General features: G+C 42.5%; 1 protein-coding gene across 6 annotated transcripts in view; it reads right to left on the reverse strand.

Moving 5' to 3' along the window:
- Window positions 1-22,381, reverse strand: part of PTPN2 (protein tyrosine phosphatase non-receptor type 2) — a 94,892-nt gene that overhangs the window by 68,094 nt on the left and 4,417 nt on the right. For all 6 annotated transcript variants that reach the window (XM_030925787.1, XM_030925790.1, XM_030925789.1 and 3 more), the window contains exon 2: window positions 1,499-1,589. In XM_030925787.1, the coding sequence (XP_030781647.1) occupies window positions 1,499-1,589 (91 nt within the window). The remainder of the gene's footprint in view (window positions 1-1,498; window positions 1,590-22,381) is intronic.

Consider the following 22,381-nt stretch of genomic DNA (forward strand, 5'->3'; position numbering starts at 1 on the left):
GAAGGGCACCTAAGTATTAGAATTACTGCCCACACCCGCTATTCCCTGAACACACTCTCACACCAGAACTGCCACCGTGATGAGCCACATGTTTCAGAGGAAGTGGGTCATATCTTCAAGTGTGCTGCAACTGAAGAAAATGGAAAACCACTCTTCTGGCTACTTATCTTTAAGAACACTTCTAACTGGTAGTAAAGAAAAAAGCATGTAAGAGAAACATAGTATTTAATAGTAATTTATAACAAACATGAACTATTTTGAGAGACTGCTTCTCATTTGATTTGCCCAAAATCAGCCAATACACCCTTCTTGGAAACATACTTGGTCAACATAAGAAAAACATTCTATTCGTGTAAGAATAAAAATAAGGATTTTTTTTTCCAGTAATTGATGAATTTTTCAGTGGTACATCCAGACCCTAAATATCTTACCTAGAACTAATGGCTACAAAGTATATAAAGGTATACAGTCTGTGTCCTTGAACAGAGTGAAATCGTTCAACTTACATAGGACATCTTGGCAGGCAGCACCATACCCTAGTCAACAGAGGAACAACCAGAAACAACCAAAAACCAGAACATGATCAATCTGATACTGTTTTTCAAGTCCCTACTAACAAGGAGCCCTAAAGAGAAAACCTACATTTAGCCCACTAAAATCAAACACAGGGAAACATGCTGAAGCAGGAAGGAGGCCCAATTTAATATCTGAATAAGCTGCATGAATCAGAACAAAACATAAAATCACTGCATGACGAATACACCAGAACTCTAGTATTATAATTGTTCACACAATTGTGTATGTGTATACATCATAATCTAAATGTCCAACAACAGGGGAACTTATGCAAAAGAGTGGTATATCCAAAGCCACTGTCACAGCAATTAAAAATTGTGTTTATAATAAAAGGTTTACAATGTGCTGCTAAGAAGAGCTACAAATAAGTATGTGCAAGATTCTAATTTTCCATTTAAAATGTTTATTTTTAAAAACTCCAAAGAATATAAACCTGTTATTATTTAATTTTAAGTAAGTTTGTTCCTTACTTTTCTCTGTTTTCTAAGTTTCCTACAGTGAGTGCATACTACACTTATAACTTGGGCAAGGAAAGAAACCAAACTACACCAATAACTATTTTAAGCAAAACTTACAAAGGCCATAGAATAATACAAAAAGGAAATATATACGGTTATTATATAGACATCTATAATTACAATTATTTTAAAGAAAGAAAAATTGTGCATAAGAAAACCAGGTTGGTGGGAAATACACCAAAATAATGGTGCCTATGTTTGAAGGATGAAATAATTATGGGTAATTACCTTTCCTTCTACTATTCTACACCTTTAAATTCTTCTTTAAAGAATGTGTCTTATGTAAACAGGGGAAAAAAAATAATGTATTTATCAACACTGACCCCAAGCCCTCCTTTTCACTACATCCTGCGTCCTAAAACAAACCAAAAAATACACATGCACACAAACCCACAAGTACTTACATGGGCTTACATCTCTGTATCTGTTTCGATTTCTGTTTTCTGGAATCTTGGCCACTCTATGAGGATAGTCATGGGACTCATTTCGAATTTCCTTAAAATAACAAAAATATATTTTAATATCCCTCTTAAATTTTCCACAGCAAAGCATCATCTTCCCAGCCAGTGTAAAATAACATTAAGCACTTATGATATGCCAAGTACTATGCAAAGCACGTTGTCTACATCATCTCAGTTAATCCTCACAATACTAATGGAAATGATTTCTTTCCCATTTTATCTGAGGGATGAAAGGTTTTCAAAGGTTAAAAATCCACCAAAAGTCCCATAGCTAGTAAGTGGCAGCCCCAGGACTGAACCAAGGTCCTCCAGATGCCAAAGTCTGTGCTCTAGATCTGTTTACTTACTGCTAATTAGGCTCTATTCAACACCCACAAGCAAGCATCAAACTCTTTATGAAGCAGAATTAATGGAATGGAGGTATCTATGGTCAGCCACATCACATTCAAATTCTGACTAAAACTCATAGCATGTACCTAAATTTTGGAGTTTCTACCTGAAAATATTTATTTCTTCATCTTCATGCTATTTAACTGTTACTTTATTCTGAACCCAGATATATCCTCAAATTTTATTTCTATCATGTTTGTCATTACCTCTCCTTAAAAAAAAAAAAATTATTTCTAGAGCCATAAATGTTCAGCAACAGTCCTTGCACAGTGGCTCACGCCTATGATCCCAACACTTTGGGAGGCCAAGGTAGGTGGATCACCTGAGGTCAGGAGTTCGAGACCAGCCTGGTCAACATTGTGAAACCCCAGCTCTATGAAAAATAAAAAATTTTGCCGGGTGCGGTGGCTCACACCTGTAATCCCAACACTTTAGGAGGCTAGGGCAGGGGATCACCCTCAGGTGTTCGAGACCAACCTGGCCAACATAGCGAAACCCTGTCTCTACTAAATATACAAAAAATCAGCTAGGTGTGGTGATGGGCACCTGTAATCCCAGCCACTCGGAGGGCTGAGGCAGGAGAATTGCTTGAACCCGGGAGGTGGAGGTTGCAATGAGCTGAGATCACGCCATTGCACTCCAGCCTGGGTGACAGAGCAAGATTGTATCAAAAATAAAATATAAAATAAAATAAAAATAAAAGAAAATATAAAATAAAAGAAAATACAAAAATACGAAAATTAGGATGGACACAGTGGCTCACACCTGTAATCCCAGCACTTTGGGAGGCCAAGGTGGGTGGTTCACAAGGTCAGGAGTTCAAGACCAGCCTGGCCAAGATGGTGAAACCTCATCTCTACTGAAACTACAAAAATTAGCCAGGCACGGTGGCAGGCACCCGTAATCCCAGCTACTCAGGAGGCTGAGGCAGGCGAATTGCTTGAACCTGGGCGGCAGAGGTTGCAGTGAGCTGAGGTCGCATCACTGTACTGTCTAGCCTGGGTGACAGGGTGAGACGGCAAAAACAAAACAAAACAAAAATTAGCCAGGCATGGTGGCAAGTGCCTGTAATCCCAGCTACACAGGAGGCTGAGGCATGAGAATCGCTAAACCCAGGAGGCGGAGATCGCAGTGAGCTGAGATTGCACCACTGCAACAACCAGCAGGCCTGAGGCTCATCCTAGGTGCCCTCGGGTTCTCTGCACTTCAACGTGGAAGACATTCTGTAAGGCTGTATCTGCACTAAGCTCTCATTACTGATGTATCCAGAATGACCAGGTTTGATCTTCCAGGAAACAGTATTCCAAGAATTAAAGTAAATACAGAAGTGTAACAGAAACCAAAAAAAAGCATGCTTTAATGGCCAACACTAAATTGTGCTTTTGCTCACACTATCACACGTAAGAAGAAGCATTTTAAAAGTTAGGTGCCATTTTGTTTGTTTATAATTTATAGAGACAGGGTCTCATTTTTTGCCCAGGCTGGTCTAGAACACCTGGGCTCAAGTGATCCGCCTGCCTCCGCCTCCCAAAGTGCGGGGATTACAGGTTTGAGCCATCACTGTCAGCCAAGTATCTGAAGTTTTTATTTATGGAACATGACGCACAAATTTCTAATACATACATTTTTCTGGACGTGAATGGACTGGTAACAGTACTTTTGCAAGATACAAGACACTGTTATTAGCCTGCAATGTGGAAGAGAAATTTAATTGCATCCCTTTCAAATGGAAAGTTAATTGACTTAATACCATTTACTGGTTTCTGCATTTATCAGTAACACCTGCTCTATCATAACCCAAGTTTCAGCACATGCAGGGGTCTGTTTCCGGATCCTCACTCTACTTCACAGAAGCATTTGCTTGCCCTTGAGATAGTATCAAATTTTAGTTACTACAGCTTTGTAATCAATGTATCTGGAAGGCAAGTGGTCCTCTATTCTCCCCATTTGCATTGCAGTTCATGATATTTTAATTAATTTTGTAGTTTTCTTCATAAAGGTATGCTAAAGGTTAGCATAAATGTATGATAAAGGTTTATTCTCAGAAACCTGATAGGCTTTGTCGCTACTGTACATGGCATTAAAACAAAACAAAAACCTATTGGCCATTACTAGTGTATAGGAAAGATAGTGATTTGCGGGGAGAGGAGGTTTAAAACAACAAGCAGCACAGGACTCCCTCCACTTCTTCCACTTCTGTGATACACACCCATTTTCCACACTTAAGGCCATCTGTCAGGTGCAGATTTCTATTTTTAGCTCAGAGAAACACACTTCTTTGTGTGCACTATACAGAAGACGGTAGGGCCCCCAGTATAGTGGTAGGGAGATTGAAAATTTACAAAACACAATACAACAGCCAAGTTCTTGGGGTTAAGAAATACATTCATAACATAAATACATTTTATTTTCTCAGCTAGTAAGATCTCTTGCATTGAGTCCATTCTTTCAAATCTCCAACATTAATCATTTGTTCTACTTACTTTATAAAAAAATTTCAGTGAACTTAGAAGAACCAGTATTTCACAAAGCAGCTCCCAGAGATGCATAATAGCTGTTTATTCCAATATGCTCTTTCTCTTTCTTTCTTTTTTTTGAGGCAAAGTCTCACTCTGATGCCCAGGCTGGAGTGCAGTGGTGCAATCTTGGTTCACTGCAACCTCTGCCTCCCGGGTTCAAGAGATTCTCCTGCCTCAGCCTCTTGAGTAGCTGGGATTACAGGCATGCGCCACCGTGCCTGGCTAATTTTTGTATTTCTAGTACGGACAGAGTTTCACTACGTTGGCCATGCTGGTCTCGAACTCTTGACCTTAAATGATTTGGCTGCCTCAACCTCCCAAAGTGCTGGAATTACAGGTGTGAGCCACCGCGCCCAGCCCCAACATCCTTTCTTTCTTACTAAAGGTATCTGCTTTTGCTTTCTGACCACAATGAGCCCAGCTGAAAACTATCTGTCCCAGTCTCTAAGGTCCTGTGACAGTCCGGCCAATGGGAATAAGCAGAAACCACTGGGTTGGGCTGCAGGAAAACGCTGACAGAGAGGACTGGCTCCAGGTACCTTTGTCCTCACTGCTGCCTGCCTAGAACACAGGTTTTGCTGTCGGGGTGAGGGGTGGGAACAGGCAGGAGCCATCCTGTGACAACAAAGGTAAAACGTACATTCCTAAGAAAGCTAAGCAGGAAGATCAGCATTGGGTCATGGGTGACATCAAGAAGCCACAGCAAGAGCCCTGAATTCTCTCTCCAGAACTCGTATCACACGAGAAACCTAAACTCCTATTTGTTAAATCAGTTACTGATGAAATTTCCTTCCCATGTAGCTAAATTAGGTCTGTAACTAATATACACAGCAAAACCAAATCTCAACAACTAGATCTGTCACTGATAAGGCATTTTCAGGAATACCCAAGACACAAAACTAAATAATTTTATAAGCACACTGGCCGGGCGCGGTGGCTCACGCCTGTAATCCCAGCACTTTGGGAGGCCAAGACGGGCGGATCACAAGGTCAGGAGATCGAGACCATCCTGGCTAACATGGTGAAACCCTGTCTCTACTAAGAATACAAAAAAATTAGCCAGGCGTCACGAGCGCCTGTAGTCCCAGCTACTCGGGAGGCTGAGGCAGGAGAATGGGGTGAACCTGGGAGGTGGAGTTTGCAGTAAGCCAAGATCGCTCCACTGCACTCCAGCCTGGGTGACACAGCAAGACTCCCTTTCAAAATTAAAAAAAAAATTATTAAGTACATTGCATAAGCTATAAAATATATTGTGTCTGTCTAACTGGCATTGGGAAAGCAGACAGCTGAGCTATTCGCTAGGTCTATCACATAAGGCAAAGCCAGTTCTACTTGTCTTCTGGTGCTAAAACTTTCCCCTTCTATCACAGAGACATTCCAACGGTTTCCTTCTGGGCACAGCAGCTCACACCTGTAATCCTGGTGTTTTGGGAGGCCCAGGTGGAAGGATCACTTGAGGGTAGGAGTTTCAGACCAGCCTGGGCAACACAATGAGACACCAGCTCGGCCAAAAAAAATTTAATGAGCCGGAGATGGTGGTGTACGTGTGGAGTTCCAGCTTCTTGGGAGGCAGAGGCAGGAGGACTGCTGGAACCCAGAAGTTCAAGACTGCAGTGAGCTAGGATCCTGCCACTGCACTCCAGCCTGCAGCGGCACCCCTCCCTGCATCTGTAACAACCAAAAACCTCTCCAGACATTGCCAAATGTCCTTTGACAGCAAAATCCATCATGAACATATCCCCCACCAACAGGCAGTTGAAAACCACCGTTCTCATTTAATACCAAACCACACCTTTAATCAAAACTAGATCTAAATGGCAAGAATCTTTGCTTTCAAGTATAATTTAACCAAAAATTTTAAATCTAATTCTTTTTAATATGATTTCTGCTCAGAAAAAGCAAGGAAGAATTGAGTCACTAGTTAATTTCTTTCTTAGTGGCGATGATCCAAAACGTAGGCAACTCACAGCACAAAGATGCCTTTCACAATTATTTATAATGTTGAAAGGCTTTAAATAAACTAAATGTCTAACGACAAAGAAAAGACGGGTTGAACAAACCGTGGTATATCCAACTGAGTATCATGCAGCTCTTTTAAAAACCGGCCTCATACCACACTGGCAGTAGCATAAACTCACAGTCTCACAGAAAGATAACATATGACACAAACAAAGGAAAAACAAATCAGTAAATGGAACTGAGCTACTATTAATACATGCTATTTGGTTAAAAAAAAAATCCACTTAGCTCCTTAGCTGTATCTGAAATTTATACACACGTGCATTGCCTACATTAAGACCACCCCCCAACCTCTTTTTCCAAAGTCGTCTAACTTTTGGGACATTATGAAATGGTCCATTCTAATCAATCACCTTACAGCTTATCTCCAGGCCCAAAGATTTTAAATTCTAAACATACCTACTTTCTTTTTCTTTTTTTTTTTTTTTTTTTGAGACAGTGTTGCTCTGTTGCCAGGTGGGGTGTGCAGTGGTGCGATTTCAGCTCACCGCACCCTCCTCCTCCTGGGTTAAATCGATTCTCCCACCTCAGCCCCCCAAGTAGCTGGGACTACAGGCGCCCGCCACCACACCTGGCTAATTTTTTGTGTGTTTTTAGTAGAGACGGGGTTTCACTGTGTTAGCCAGGATGGTCTCGATCTCCTGACCTCGTGATCTGCCTGCCTTGGCCTCCCAAAGTGCTGGGATTACGGGTGTGAGCCACCGCACCCAGTCTGAGCATACCTACTTTCAATGTGTTTACTTTCTCCTATTATTTCACCTCCTAATATTTTCACATAATACCATTTAACCCCTCTTGATATATATATATATATATCGATACATATGTATGGCTTAAAATAAGGAACTAAACTAATTCTACTATAGAAGTAATTTTGCTGGGCTCAAATAATGCTGGGTTGAAATTAAGAGTAAGACTTTTTATATTCATCCAGCTACTCTTCATTTCATAAGCAGTAACTGTGCCTAAATGGTACTATTTAAATTTAGGGACTCAAAAGTTTCAGTACTTCTGCTTAAGAAATTCCAATAGTATACTTCACATAAAGTCATCACTATACTCTGTTTTTCATTGCAACAAGCTTTTCAAGAGAGTCACAGAATTCAGAAGGTTGTCTTTAAGCAGACATTCGTAGAATCCTCAAACTAATTTGGTGTTATAGGATGGAGTTTAAGGAAACTGAGGCCAGACACTGTGAGTCATGCCTGTAATCCCAATACTTCGGGAGGCTGAGGCAAGAGAATCACTTGAGACCAGTCTGGGCAACACAGAGAGACCCCCATCTCTATTTAAAAATTTTAAAATTAGCAAGGCATGGTGGTACACATCTGTGGTTCCAGCTACTTGGGAGGCAGAGGTGGGAGGATCGCTTGAGTCCAGGATTTTGAGACCAGCCTGGCCAACATGGTGAAAAACTCCCACCTCTACAAAAAAATACAAAAACTAACCAGGCGTGGTGGTGTACACCTGTAGTCCTAGCTACTTGGGAGGATGGGGTAGGAGGATCGCTTGAGCCTGGGAGGTTGAGGCTGCAGTGAGCTGTGATCACTCCACTGCACTCTAGTCTGGGTGACTAAGACCCTATCTTAAAAACAAACAAAAAAAAAAGGAAGTATTCTAAATAACTGATATTTTTTAAAGTGTAAAATATTTACATTTTCACAGAACTATTTCTAAAACTCATCAGTCTCCTAAAACAAAAATATAAGAAGTATCTTTTAACCTTTTCATCACACATTAATTTCAGCCTCAGGGGATTGTTAAGTAAATACAACTCTTTATCTCCACGTGGCCACAGAGTGCTTTTAGTTTCTGTGTGACTTCCTTGGAGAGAAACGAGTATCTTTACCTTTTTTTTTTTCTTTTTTTCCTGGAAGCCCACTGAATTTTTTTTTTTTTTTTTTTTTTGAGACGGAGTCTCACTCTGTTGCCCAGGCTGGAGTGCAGTGGCGCGATCTCAGCTCACTGCAAGCTCCGCCTCCCGGGTTTACGCCATTCTCCTGCCTCAGCCTCCCGAGTAGCTGGGACTACAGGCGCCCGCCACCTCGCCCACCTAGTTTTTTTGTATTTTTTAGTAGAGACGGGGTTTCACCGGGTTACCAGGATAGTCTCGATCTCCTGACCACGTGATCCGCCCGTCTCAGCCTCCCAAAGTGCTGGGATTACAGGCTTGAGCCACTGCGCCCAGCCAAGCCCACTGAATTTCTAATACCTTCACCCCTCACCTTTTTTTTAACTGTGAGATCTTTTACAGTATCTTTACCTTTTAATAAATTCATATATATTCACTGTTAGAACTGAGGACTCCACTGATGAGCCAAAAGGAAAACTAGTCAAGTCTACTACCACAAGATTCAGAGATAATCTAAACTTTCCGGGTTTTTTACTTTATGGTTGAATCAATATACGTTTCATTTTTTTAATAAACATGGGACTATGCAAGCATATTATTTATATACCCGCTTTAATCTCTTAAAATAAAGATATCTTTTCCTGTCAATACAGTTTCATCATCATTTTTAAAGACTACTGTGTTAGTCCATTTGGACTACTGTAACAAAATATTAGTATCTTAGGCTGGGTAATTTATAAACAACAGAAAATCATTTCTCACAGTTCTGTGGCTGAGAAGCCCAAGGTCAATCCAGCCACACACTTGGTGTCTGGGGAGGGCTTGCTGTTTGCCTCAGAGATGGTGCCTTCTTGCTGTATCTTTACATGGTAGAAGGGGATGCAGGCTCCTTCACACCTCTTTAATCCCATGCGTGAGGGCTCTGCACTCAACACCTATCATCTCCCAAAGGCCCCACCACTTAATACTACTGCATTGAGGATTTAGGTTCCACTATATGAATTTTTGGAGGGATACACATTCAGAGCACAGCAACCACAAAATGCAAAATCTTTTGTTATAGAATATGCTATCATTTTACCCAATTCCGTCGGCAATTAAATTTCAAAAACTTCACGATTGCTAGAAACAATATGATGAATATCCTTAGACATTATTATACATACTTCTTCAACTTCCTGGCACTTCTTTTTTAAAGAAATAGACATGAAGTATCACTATGTTGCCCAGGCTGATGTCGAATTGCTCAGCTCAAATGATCCTCTCACCTCGGCCTCGCGAAATGATAAAAGGCATGAGCCACCACATCCATTCCCTCTTGGTAACCCTTTAAAAATGGAAGTCTGGGGGCCCGGTGCAGTGGCTCACGTCTGTAATCCCAGCATTTTGGGAAGCTGAACCAGGAGGATCGTTTGAGGTCAGGAGTTCCAGACCAGTCTGAGCAACGTGGCAAAACCCCGTAGCTAAAAAATAAAAAAATAAATATTAGCCAGGCATGGTGGTGTGCACCTGTACTCCCAGCTACTCCGGAGGCTGAGGTGGGAGCGCAGGGAGATTGCAGCTGCAATGAGCCAAGATTCTGCCACTGCACTCCAGTCTGGATGAGAGTTAGACCCTGTCTCTAAATAAATAAATAAACAAATAAAGGAATTTTGAGGCTGGGCACAGTGGCTCACGTCTGTAATACCACCATTTTGGGAGGCCGAGGTGGGTGAATTGCTTGAGGCCAGGAGTTTGAGACCAGCCTGTCCAACATGGTAAAACCTCATCTCTACTAAAAATACAAAAATTAGCCGGGTGTGGTGGTGGGCACCTGTAATCCCAGCTACTCGGGAAGCTGAGACAGGAGAAATGCTTGAACCCAGGAGGCGGAGGTAGCAGTGAGCCAAGATTGCACCACTGCACTCCAACCTGGGTGACAGAGCAAGACTGTCTCCAAAAAAACAACAAACAAACAAAAAAACAAAAACACTCTGGGCCAAGGCAGGAGGATCGTTTGAGGCCAGGAGTTCAAGACCAGCCTGGGAAACACGGTGAAACCACATATCTACAAAAAAATGCAAAACAAACAAACAAACAAACAAACAAAACCACTAAAAATAAATAAAAATAAAGCCAAGCATGGTGGTGCATGCCTGCAGTCCCAGCTACTTGGCAGGCAAAGCTGGGAAGATCACTTGAACCCAGGTCAGGGCTGCAGTAAGCAGTGACTGCACCACTGCACTCTAGCCTGGGTGACACAGTGAGACCCTGTCTCAAAAAATAAAATACATAAATAATAAAATGAAATGAAATAAAAATGGAACTCCTGAATCAAGGGCATATTTTGCCAATATTTCTCAAGAAAGACTGAAAGTGAGGTTTTTGCCTCACACTCAACAATATTGGTATTTTTTTTTTGGTCCTCAGCTGCTGTCGAGATTTTTCTGTATTGCTTACTCTTTCAGATTTAAATTTACCTTAAATTTAAATTTTCTTTCGGCTGACTTAAAAAAAAATACATTATACATATCTGCCAAGTCTTCGTCGGAACTGGGTTTCTCCATTTGAGTCTTCCTTGTTACTTAACAGAGTTTCGCTTCAGTCTCCTCTGTTCCCTTTCAGGAACTTCTATCAGACTCGGGGAAGTGCTGCTCTCTCCTAACGCTCATTTCTCACACCTTTTTCCTGAGTTCTGAGAGACTTTTCTCAAGCCACCTCAGTATTCTGCATTATCTACTCTGCTAGCTTGGTACTGAACATTCTATTTTAACAATTGTGTGTTGTAACTTTAAAAACTCTTTACAGGCCGGGTGCAGTGGCTCACACCTGTAATCCCAGCACTTTGCGAGGCCGAGGCGGGTGGATCACGAGGTCAGGAGATTGAGACAATCCTGGTTAACACCGTGAAACCCCATCTCTACTAAAAATACAAAAAAATTAGTCAGGCATGGTTGTTGGCGCCTGTAGTCCCAGCTACTCGGGAGGCTGAGGCAGGATAATGGCGTGAACCTGGGAGGCAGAGCTTGCAGTGAGCCGAGATAGCACCACTGCACTCCAGCCTGGGAGACAGAGTGCGACTCCGTCTCAAAAAAAAAAAAAAAAAAAAAAAAAAAACTCTTTACTGTTCTCAGTTTATTTTCTTTTCTCCACCTGCTCTTGTATTTGGACACCTGAATTACAGCTTCCTCTATCTCATACTATTTTGCATGCCCTCAATGATCCTGGGGTCAATTTTTCATTTGTCTAACAACATATGTTTGGTCATCTTTACAGAAAGTGAATAAATACATCAGTTCTTAACCCACACCTGTGTGGCTCCTTATACTGTTCACTATCAATTCCTTAAGTCTCAAATGTGTGGGAAAGACCCTTCTCTAGTGTCAAGTAATCACAAAGGTTTCTTCTTACACTGTGCTTTGGTCACTTCAATGATAAATCAGAAAACAACAAAAGCTTCCAGCGTTTGGGATTACAAGACCTTAATGGTCCTGGAAAATGATACTCATTTGTCATAGTTTTTTTTTTTGTTTCGTTTTTGTTTTTTTGAGATTGAGTCTCACTCTGTCTAGATTGACCGGAAAGACTGGAGTGAGTGGCGCCATCTCAGCTCACTGCAACCTCCGCCTCCCGGGTTCAAGCGCATTCTCCTGCCTCAGCCTCCCAAGTGGCTGGGATTACAGGTGCACACCACCATGCCTGGCTAATTTTTGTATTTTTAGTAGAGACAGGGTTTCACCATGTTGGCCAGGCTGGTCTTGAACTCCTGATCTCAGGTGATCCGGCCGCCTTGGCCTTCCAAAGTCTGGGATTACAGGCGTGAGCCATCATCTTCATTTGTCATAGTTTTCTATCGCCTTTCTTGCTGTCAATTTTTACCGCTATTTACACAATTATGCCTAACAACTCCCTTTCTTTTTAAAAAATCAAACTTCAGGCCAGGCGTGGTGGCTCACATTTGTAATCCCAGCATTTTGGGAGGCCAAGGTGGACGGATCACAAGATCAGGAGATTGAGACCAGGTGATCTGCCCACTTCGGCCTCCCCCAGTGCAGGGATGACAGGCGTGAGCCAGCCACGCCTGGCCCCTGATTTACGTTTTAACAAGTGAAGCTATAAAGCAAAGGCTCATATTCTGAGTTTTAGAGTTTTAAGGCCGGGCACGGCGGCTCACGCCTGTCATCCCAGCACTCTGGGAGGCCAAGGCAGGCGGATCACTTGAAGTTAGGAGTTTGAGACCAGCCTTGCCAACAGGGCAAAACCCCATCTCTACTAAAAGCACAAAAATCAGCTGGGTGCAGTGGCATGTACCTGTAATCCCAGCTACTCGGGAGGCTGAGGCAGGAGAATCGCTTGAACTCAGGAGGCAGAGGTTGCGGGGAACCGAGAACACGCCACTGCACTCCAGCCCGAGTGACAGAGAGACTCCGTCTCAAAAAAATAAGTAAGTAAAGTTTTGATTTTATTTTACTTATATTTTTGAGACAAAGTCTTGCCTTGTCGCTCAGGCTGGAATGCAGTGGTGTGATCACGGCTCATTGCAGCTTTGACTTCAGGGGCTCAAGTGATCCCCCAACCTCAGCCTGCCAAGTAGGTGGGACTGCAGGCACACCACCACGCCTGGCTAATTTTTTATTTTTATTTGCTATGTTGCTTAGACTGGTTTCAAACTCCTGGTCTCAAGCAATCTGCCTGTCTCGGCCTTCCAAAGTGCTGTTATTACAGGCGTGAGCCATGGCGCCTGGTTTTGAAGCTTTTATTTATAAAATCTATATTACTGCAACTTAATTTCCATCATTATCGGGGTAAAATAATTATAATATTCTATTAAATTACGTCAAATCTTATTTTTAGTATTTCGTACACAGCTTTCTTCTACGTATGGCATACAGAAAACATTACATTCTTAGACCATATTCTCCCTTGAACTGCTACAATGTAGACGCAAATAATAAGAAACTGGAAAAGAATTCTTGTTAATTTTATAATTTTATAAGGTAGGACCTTAAGATAATCCCAAATTGATAATGAGTTTCTACCTATGGGATAACATATCTAAGTTTCTTTCTTTAGGACTCTGAGTGAATCCTAAATTGTACGATGAAAAATGTTCCCTTTTTAGTCAGATGTTTGTGCATATACTCTCTATAAAGATGCTCAGAAAAGGACACAGTGAAGTATGAAGAATCTTGCATACTTTGAAACACCATTACTTCAGGATAGTAAAATAACCACTTACTTATAGCCCTAAATATGCCTGTCACTGGTTGGAGAGAGAAGATCTCTGGTGGAATAAGTTCTTTTCTTCATCAAATTTTTTTTCTTTGAGAAGCTCTCCTTTAGGAAAAGAGTTTAGAGAACAGAATAGCTCGTTGTCACTGAACCCTACTGTGTGTCAGGCATGTGCTATGTGCTTTTATATATGTTATCTAAGACGTGGTAACAAATAAGAAAACAGACTTCCAAGACCATACTGCAGTTAGGCAGTAGATACAGATAGGAATTCAGTACTTTAGCACATTTTTTTACTTATATTTACATATATTTATATACATATGCTCCCTATGTATATATGGATTACATGGACATGGCAAAAATTGAACTGTACAAAAGGGTATATAGTGAAAAAGTCAAGTCACTTTCTCCTTTCCCTCAATCCTTTGCCTTAGGTGATAACTGTAACCAGTGTCTTTTATATTTTCCAAAAGATACTCTATCCATATATAAGCCAGACTGCTTGCCTGTCTTCCTCCATCCATATATCCATCCCACCCTCGCAAAACAGATATTAGCATACTGTTTTGCACTTTACTTTTTCACTTAGTATATATTAAAAATACTTCCATATGCCGAGCACAGTGGCTCAGGCCTGTAATCCCAGTACTTTGGGAGGGCAAGGCGGGCGAATCACGAGGTCAGGAGATTGAGACCATTCTGGCTAACACGGTGAAACCCCGTCTCTACTAAAAATATAAAAAAAAATAAAATTAGCTGGTCATGGTGGCGGCGCCTGTAGTCCCAGCTACTCGGGAGGCTGAGACAGGAGAATGGCGAGAACAAGGGAAGCGGAGCTTGCAGTGAGCTGAGATGGCGCCACTGCACTCCAGCCTGGGCGACAGAGCGAGACTCTGTCTCCAAAAAAAACACAAAATACTTCCATATAGATGATAAGTTATTTTTAACAACTGAATAGTATTCATGGCCGGGTGCGGTGGCTCAAGCCTGTAATCCCAGCACTTTGGGAGGCCGAGACGGGCGGATCACGGGGTCAGGAGATTGAGACCACCCTGGCCAACACTGTGAAACCCCGTCTCTACTAAAAAAAATACAAAAAACTAGCCGGGCGAGGTGGCGGGCGCCTGTAGTCCCAGCTACTCGGGAGGCTGAGGCAGGAGAATGGCGTGAACCCGGGAGGCGGAGCTTGCAGTGAGCTGAGATCCGGCCACTGCACTCCAGCTGGGGCGACAGAGTGAGACTCCGTCTGAAAAAAAAAAAAAAAAAGAATAGTATTCATTACTTAGCCAGTCATCTATAACGGACATATAGGTTATTTCTAGGTTTTAGCTATTACAAATTATGTTGCTATGAATAACCTCTCAAAGAAGCTATATCAACGCATACTGTCACCAACAATGTAAGAAAGTGCCTGAGCTTCACCTACCCAATTAACAAACTTTTTGATCTTTGATAGGTGAAAAATGGTCTTATTATAGTTATAATTTGCAATTATGTTATTATTGTGAAGGTGAACAGCTTTTCTTGTTTTTAAAAGCCATTTGTATTTCCGCCCTCTTTTTGATATGCAGTTCTTTACATAGAAAGTTCAGTTCTTGTCATATATTGCAAATATTTAAAAATTTTTATCTTTTGATCTTTACGTTATTTTTTCATGTCAAAAATTTAAATTTTTATGAAATCAAACTTAAACCTTTTTTCTCTAGGTTTCTGTGACATGGCATAAAAAATCCTTTTTTATTCTGTTGATTACAAAAAATTTTATCGTTTTCTTATATAATTTTATGGTTTCATTTATTTTATGTTTAGATTATTGCTCAACCAGGACTTTATTACAGTACAAAGAATGAGGTAGGCCAGGCGTGTTGGTTCACATCTATAATCCCAGCACTTTGGGAGGGAAGCGGGCAGATCACTTGAAGTCAGGAGTTCGAGACCAGCCTGGCCAACATGGGGAAACCCCATCTCTACTAAAAATACAACAATTAGCTGGGTGTGATGGTGCACACCTGTAATCCCAACTACTGAGGAGGCTGAGGCAGGAGAATCGCTTGAACTCAAAGCGAGGCAGGGGTTGCAGTTAGCCGAGATCGTGCCATAGCATTCCAGCCTGGGCCACAGAGCAAGACTCTGTCTCAAAACAAACAAACAAACAAAAACAAACAAAAAACCACACACACACAAAAAATAACGCCGGGCGCGGTGGCTCAAGCCTGTAATCCCAGCACTTTGGGAGGCCGAGACGGGCGGATCACGAGCTCAGGAGATCGAGACCATCCTGGCTAACACGGTGAAACCCCGTCTCTACTAAAAAATACAAAAAACTAGCCAGGCGAGGTGGCGGGCGCCTGTAGTCCCAGCTACTCGGGAGGCTGAGACAGGAGAATGGCGTAAACCCGGGAGGCGGAGCTTGCTGTGAGCTGAGATCCGGCCACTGCACTCCAGCCTGGGCGGCAGAGCGAGACTCCGTCTCAAAAAAAAAACAAAAAAACAAACAAACAAACAAAAAACAGAACAGAAGCAGTTCCCACTGTTACGAAGTTACTCCAACTTTCTAGTGCTACCCTGACGTACCAGGTCCTTTACTGGGACTAGAGGGGTACAAACTCTAGGAATCCTGTAGCCTTAGCTCAAACCACAGGAAGAATTCCTGTGTACTATAAAGCAAACTGTAATGAGAAATCGATAGCTCTCAGAGTATAAAACTGTTCAAATATAGTGAAAGAAGAAATAAAATAATTCAGTATCAGATTTTCCTTAGAGGAATTAAAGCAGTTTGAAAAAAGGTTATAAATGATCAGTGACATGAACCAAACAAAACTGATAGAGCAAACGGCATATTAAATCAGACGTCCTGGATTTGAAAAGTTATTCATTGCATTCCTTTCCTCCATTCCTTTCGTTTGAAAAGTATCCAACCTTGAACCAGTTTGTTTGTTTTGAGACAAACAGTGCTGGGATTACAGGTGTGACCCACCAGCCTGGCCCCTGGAATCAGTTTCTTGACCACAATTTCTTATTCTGGGGATCACCAGGTGGGCCTATGAACCCACTAACATCACAAGCTGAGTCTGGGGGGCTGTATTTGTGTGGACATTTCCTCTCATTAACATGGTTCATTTTAAACGTGTCTAAAGGCATCTATGATCTTTAAAAGCAAGGATTTCACTGTTAAGTCAAAACAACTTCTTGAACCATTAGTACTACTGTACCATATATAGAACATTAAATCAGCACTACATTTAAATACATTTAAAATGGCATTACATTCATTTTTAAAAGCTATTTCAGACAATGGCACTGTAAGGCAATGTTATTCCAGTTAAGAATATAACAGGCTGGGCCGGGCGCAGTGGCTCACGCCTATAATCCCAGTACTTTGGGAGGCCAAGGTGGGCAGACAACGAAGTCGGGAGATTAAGACCATCCTGGCTAACACGGTGAAACCCCGTCTCTACTAAAATTACAAAAAAATTAGCCGGGCGTGGTGGCGGCACCTGTAGTCCCAGCTACTCAGGAGGCGGAGGCAGGAGAATGGTGTGAACCTGGGAGGCGAAGTTTGCAGTGAGCCAAGATCACGCCACTGCACTCCAGCCTGGGCAACAGAGCGAGACTCTGTCTCAAAATAAATAAATAAATAAAGAAGAAGAATATAGCAGGCTGGACGCCATGGTTCACGCCTGTAATCCCAGCACTGTGGGAGGCCAAGGTGGGTGGATTACCTGAGGTCAGGAGTTCAAGACTAGCCCAGCCAACACAGTGAAACCCCCATCTCTACTAAAAACACAAAAATTAGACGGGCGTGGTGGCAGGTGCCTGTAGTCCCAGCTACTTGGGAGGCTGAGGCAGGAGAATCGCTTGAACCAGGGAGGTGAAGGTTGCAGTGAGCCAAGATTGTGCCACTGCACTCCAGTCTGGGTGACAGAGTAAGATTCCGTGTCTCAATTAAAAAAAAAAAAAAGAATGTAACAGAAAAGTTTAGTTTTCTTCTACTCAGGAGAGTCAGAGCTTATATTCTTTAAAGTCAGTCTGTGGAACTGTATCTCTTCCTCAGTTATCATCTGCTGTGTCTTAAAGTGTATATGTTAAACTGATTTAGGACTTAGTATATGGCTAATCGCTCTTATCCAAAGTAAGGTTGGTATTATTAAAAGTTCCAGTTTATTAGTTGGTTTAAATAGCCTCTGACTCTCAACAGCTTTCCATTAAGAAAAAACTACCTTAATGGGGCATTAAGTTAAGGAATAGAGAGCAGAGAATCTAGATGAGTATTTCCAAGGGAAACAAATCATCCGTAACGTTTATTCGAGACAGTGAAGAGCACACTTATGTTAATTTGAATTTTGCATACCCAGACCTTATCTGTCCATCTCTCCGGTTTACCCAGACTATTTTGAGGACCAAAGCGAAGAAGGGGAGAAGAGAGTGCGCAGGTAAGAGGACGAAGACAAGGCAGCTAAAAGAACACGAGGAGACTGAGAGAGCTATAATGGTTCTCCAGCTGGGAATCAGGAATCCTCTGCAGAGTAACAATCTAGAAAAAGTAAAAAGGGCTTTTAAGATTCTGGTTGGCCAAGCACTATGGCTCCCCAGCACTATGGGAGGGTGAGGCGGGAGGATCGCTTTAGCCCAGGAGTTCGAGACCAGTCTGGACAACATGATGAGAACCCGTCTCTACAAAACATAAAAAATTAGCCAAGCATGGTGGCGTGCCATCTGTGCAGTGAGCCATGATCTCATCACTGCACGCCAGTCTGGGTGACAGAGTGAGACCCTGTCTCAAACAAAAAATTCTGGTTAAGGGCTGGACATGGTAGCTCATGCCTGTAATCTCGCCACTTCGGGAAGCCAAGGTGAGTGGATCACTTGAGGCTGGGAGTTCAAGACCAGACCAGCCTGGCCAAGGAAAACAACAACAATAAAAGGAGGTGGGGAGGAGGGGAAGGGGAAGGAGGAGGGGAAGGAGGAGGGGAAGGAGGAGGAGAAGAAATTTGTCAGGCATGGTGGTGTGTGCCTGTACTCCCAGCTTCTCCGGAGGCTGAGGCAAAGGATCACTCGAGCCAGGAGTTGGGAGTCTGCAGTGACCTATGATCACGCCACTGCACTCCAGCCTGGGTGACAGTGTGAGACCCCTTATCAAAAACAAAAAGATTCTGTTTAAAATCAAGAAATCAAAAAACAGGCAACTAGAAAAGCTAGGGGACAAATGCAACTATCTGGATTTCTGTAATTATAGATATCAGTAATCTATAAAACACATGTCAAAGGCAAAACAATATGATTTCTAGGTATACATTCCTCATTGGGGCACCCTTCCCAAGGCTGCTTTCCCTTCAAGCAGTGGTCTTTACATTTTGAGGGATCACAGACATATCCACTAAGAAACTGACAAAAGCTAAGGAATCACCTAGAAACGAAATACCTGGGAACACACGTACACAAAATTTAGCAGTTTCAGGAGATTTGCAAATACCTTTCAAGTCTGATCCCTGGATCCCAGACACTGTTTTAAAGGGCTCAAGTCCCAAAATGACCCTACCTATACTATAACACATCCATCCATTCCCTCCTAGCCATCAAAATTAAGATGATTCCCTCTGTGCCACTGATCTCAAATAGACAAGAAGAAAGCACCATAGGTAGTCACATGGGTAAATTAGGACAGTGCTGAAATCAGAATCAGGACTGGATGTGAGTCCTAGTTATGTCACTAGCAGATATTGTAACATCAGGTAAGTCACAACAGCGTTAGCTCAGTGTTTCCTCAGCCACAAATGAGGGGTCTGGAATAAACTAAGGTGCTGACATTTTAAAAGGGAGCAGCTTTCCTGTGTTTACTGAATATTTACCAGGAATCTCACATGTTTCAGGTCCCATAGGTAAGTGGCAGGAAAACAAAGAAAAAGAAGACCACCCTCAAGGAGCTACACAGACAAATAGCTACAAAACAATGCGGTTCATATTCTAATAAAAGAATACAGTGAACTAAGAAATGAGAACAGCATATATAACTTTGCCCGAGAAGACTAGAGTCTAGTCTGGATGTTTCCCAAACAGATACGGTAGGCATGGAGTATATCCAACATACGAAGACTCCAAGGTGTGAGAGAGCAGCCAATCTTCGAGGGAATTCAGTTTGTGCAACCATGTAAAAGCACTGAGATTAGACAGCAGGCAGGAGAATGTGTAACTAGCAGGCAAGGGAAGCGTTTTAGAATAAGACAGCTTTGATTCACCTGCCTAACTGGCTGCCCCACTGTAAGTATGAGATGTCAAGATGTGCACCTGACATCTGACTTCTACAAATTAGCTGACTCACAAATGGTAAAAACTGTTCTCTAACAATATTTGAACTACAAATTTCTAATAAAGAAAAATGGCAGCCGGGCGTGGTGGCTCACGCCTATAATCCCAGCACTTTGGGAGGCCAAGGCGGGTGGATCACGAGGTCAGGAGATAGAGACTATCCTGGCTAACACAGTGAAACCCCGTCTCCACTGAAAATACAAAAAATTAGCCAGGCATGGTGGTGGGCACCTGCAGTCCCAGCTATTCGGGAGGCCAAGGCAGGAGAATTGCTTGAAACTGGGAGGCAGAGCTTGCAGTGAGTCGAGATGGCGCCACTGAACTCCAGCCTGGACGACAGAGCAAGACTGTCTCAAAAAAAAAAAAAAAAAAAAAAAAAAGGAAAGAAAAAAGAAAAATGGCCAGGCACAGAGGCTCATACTTGTAATCCTAAGACTTTGGAAGGTTGAGGTGGACGGATTCCTTGAACTCAGGAGTTGAAGACCAGCCTGGTCAAGATGGTTAAATCCTGTCTCTACAAAAAACACACAAAAAAATTAGCCAGGCCCAGCTATGTGGGGGGCTGAGGCAGGAGGATGTCTTAAGCCCAAGAGGTTGAGACTGCAGTTAGCTGAGATCATGCTACTGCACTACAGACTGGGTGACAAAGTGAAACCCAGTCTCAAAAAGAAAAGAAAAGAAAAAGAAAAATATGGCAAGGCATGGTGGCTCACATCTGTAATCCCAGCACTTTGGGAGGCCGAGGCGGGTGGACCACCTGAGGTAAGGAGTTCAAGACCAGCATGACAAACATAGTGAAACTGCGTCTCTACTAAAAATACAAAAATTAGCCGGGCTTGGTCGTGGGTACCTGTAATCCCAGCTACTTGGGAGGCCGAGGCAGGAGAATTGCTTGAACCCGGGGGGCGGAGGTTGCAGTGAGCCGAGATCGTTCTACTGCACTCCAGCCTGGGTGACAGAGTGAGACTCGGTTGCAAAAAAAGAAAAATGAAAAGTCAGTCAAGAGTTCCACTGTTTATAAACCCTGATTAATCAACCAAATTCCAAGAGGCTGAGGTGAGAGGCTCACCTGAGCCCAGGCGTTTGAGGTTGCAGTGAGCTATGATCGCACCACTGCACTGGCACTTCAGACTGGGCAAGAGTGAGAACCCATCTTTAAAAAAGAAAGGAATTTAAAAATAAACTGAGTCATCACTTCTTAGAAACATCCCATAACATGGCTTTTGCGATTCCCCAGTTTTACTCTTTTCCTCAGTAGGCACATAGACTCCATTCCTTCTCTCTGCCTTTCTCAAAGGTCAGCCTGATACAGACAGCAATCAGTAGTGACGAAAGGAAAAGCCAAAAAGGGATCATGAACATTAGTCAAAGTCAGAATTAACCTCATGCAATGAGACCAAATTAAACTTTTCCAATTGCACCCTTTGTTTTGTTGTTCTTGTTTTAGAGACAGGATCTCACTCTGTCACCTAGTCTGCAGTGCAGTGGCACAATTACCGCTCACTGCAGCCCTAACCTCCTGACCTCAAGGGATCCTCCCACCTCAGCCTCCCAAAGCACTGGGATTACAGGGATGAGTTCCCGATCAATTCTTCTGCCTGTTGCTCTCGGTCCCACTGACTCTTGCTTTCCAAGATTTCTGGCTCCAACCATCATCCCTTCTATTTCAACCTCCACCTCTCTCTTTAGGTTCATCCCTGCAATCACGTCAATACATCAAGTTGCCCTTTCCTTGTAAAAAGTCATTCATTCAGCACATATTTTCAAGTGCTTACTAAGCATCTGGTGCTGTGCAAAGCGCTGGCACTGCCTTCATGAAACTCTGAAGAGGTAGTAAAAAATATAACTCAGATTAACAGAGTCTGTTCTGCTCCAACCTAAGAATTCATTTCTAAGAAACCTCCTATTATCAAAGTCATGAAATAAAAGACACTGTTCAACAGGAGCAAAAAGGAATAAGGGACCAGAGTTTCAGACTCAAAATACTAAATTCATTTTTCCTGCAAGAATTTCAGCAAGGTATCAAGTTCCCCTACTACTAAGTCCAGCTTTTAGTTGTATCCAGTTTTTGCTCAAGAGCAAAGCCTTTCTTTTCCCAGGTTCATTAGCATTACCAAAAAAAGCACAACTCTTCAAATACATTATCAGAAACATCACCCACTGTTGTGCTAAACAAAGCAGAAAGCCACCTTAAACACTCTTTTCCTACTCAAACTGTGTTCCTTTAAAGATAGTGGTTTGCCTGATGCAAATTGTGTTCCCGAAATCATTGGCTGCTGTATGACATCCAATTCCCGCTATGAAAGGGGAAGTCTTGGGATGCTAGAGAAGTGCGCACCCAGGGCTCGTACCCAGCACAGGCAGGTCAGGAAGGCCTGCCAAGGAAGTGAGACTTCAGGGATGAGTAGGAGGTACTTTAAGCAAGAAAGGAAAGAGAAGGGGGGGAAATTGTGCCAAGGCAGAGAGAACGACATTTACAAACGCCCTAAGGGGAGAATGGACACACACCCTTCCAAGAATACAACA

The sequence above is a fragment of the Rhinopithecus roxellana genome, chromosome 21 (genome assembly GCF_007565055.1).
Source record: "Rhinopithecus roxellana isolate Shanxi Qingling chromosome 21, ASM756505v1, whole genome shotgun sequence".
NCBI lineage: Eukaryota > Metazoa > Chordata > Mammalia > Primates > Cercopithecidae > Rhinopithecus > Rhinopithecus roxellana.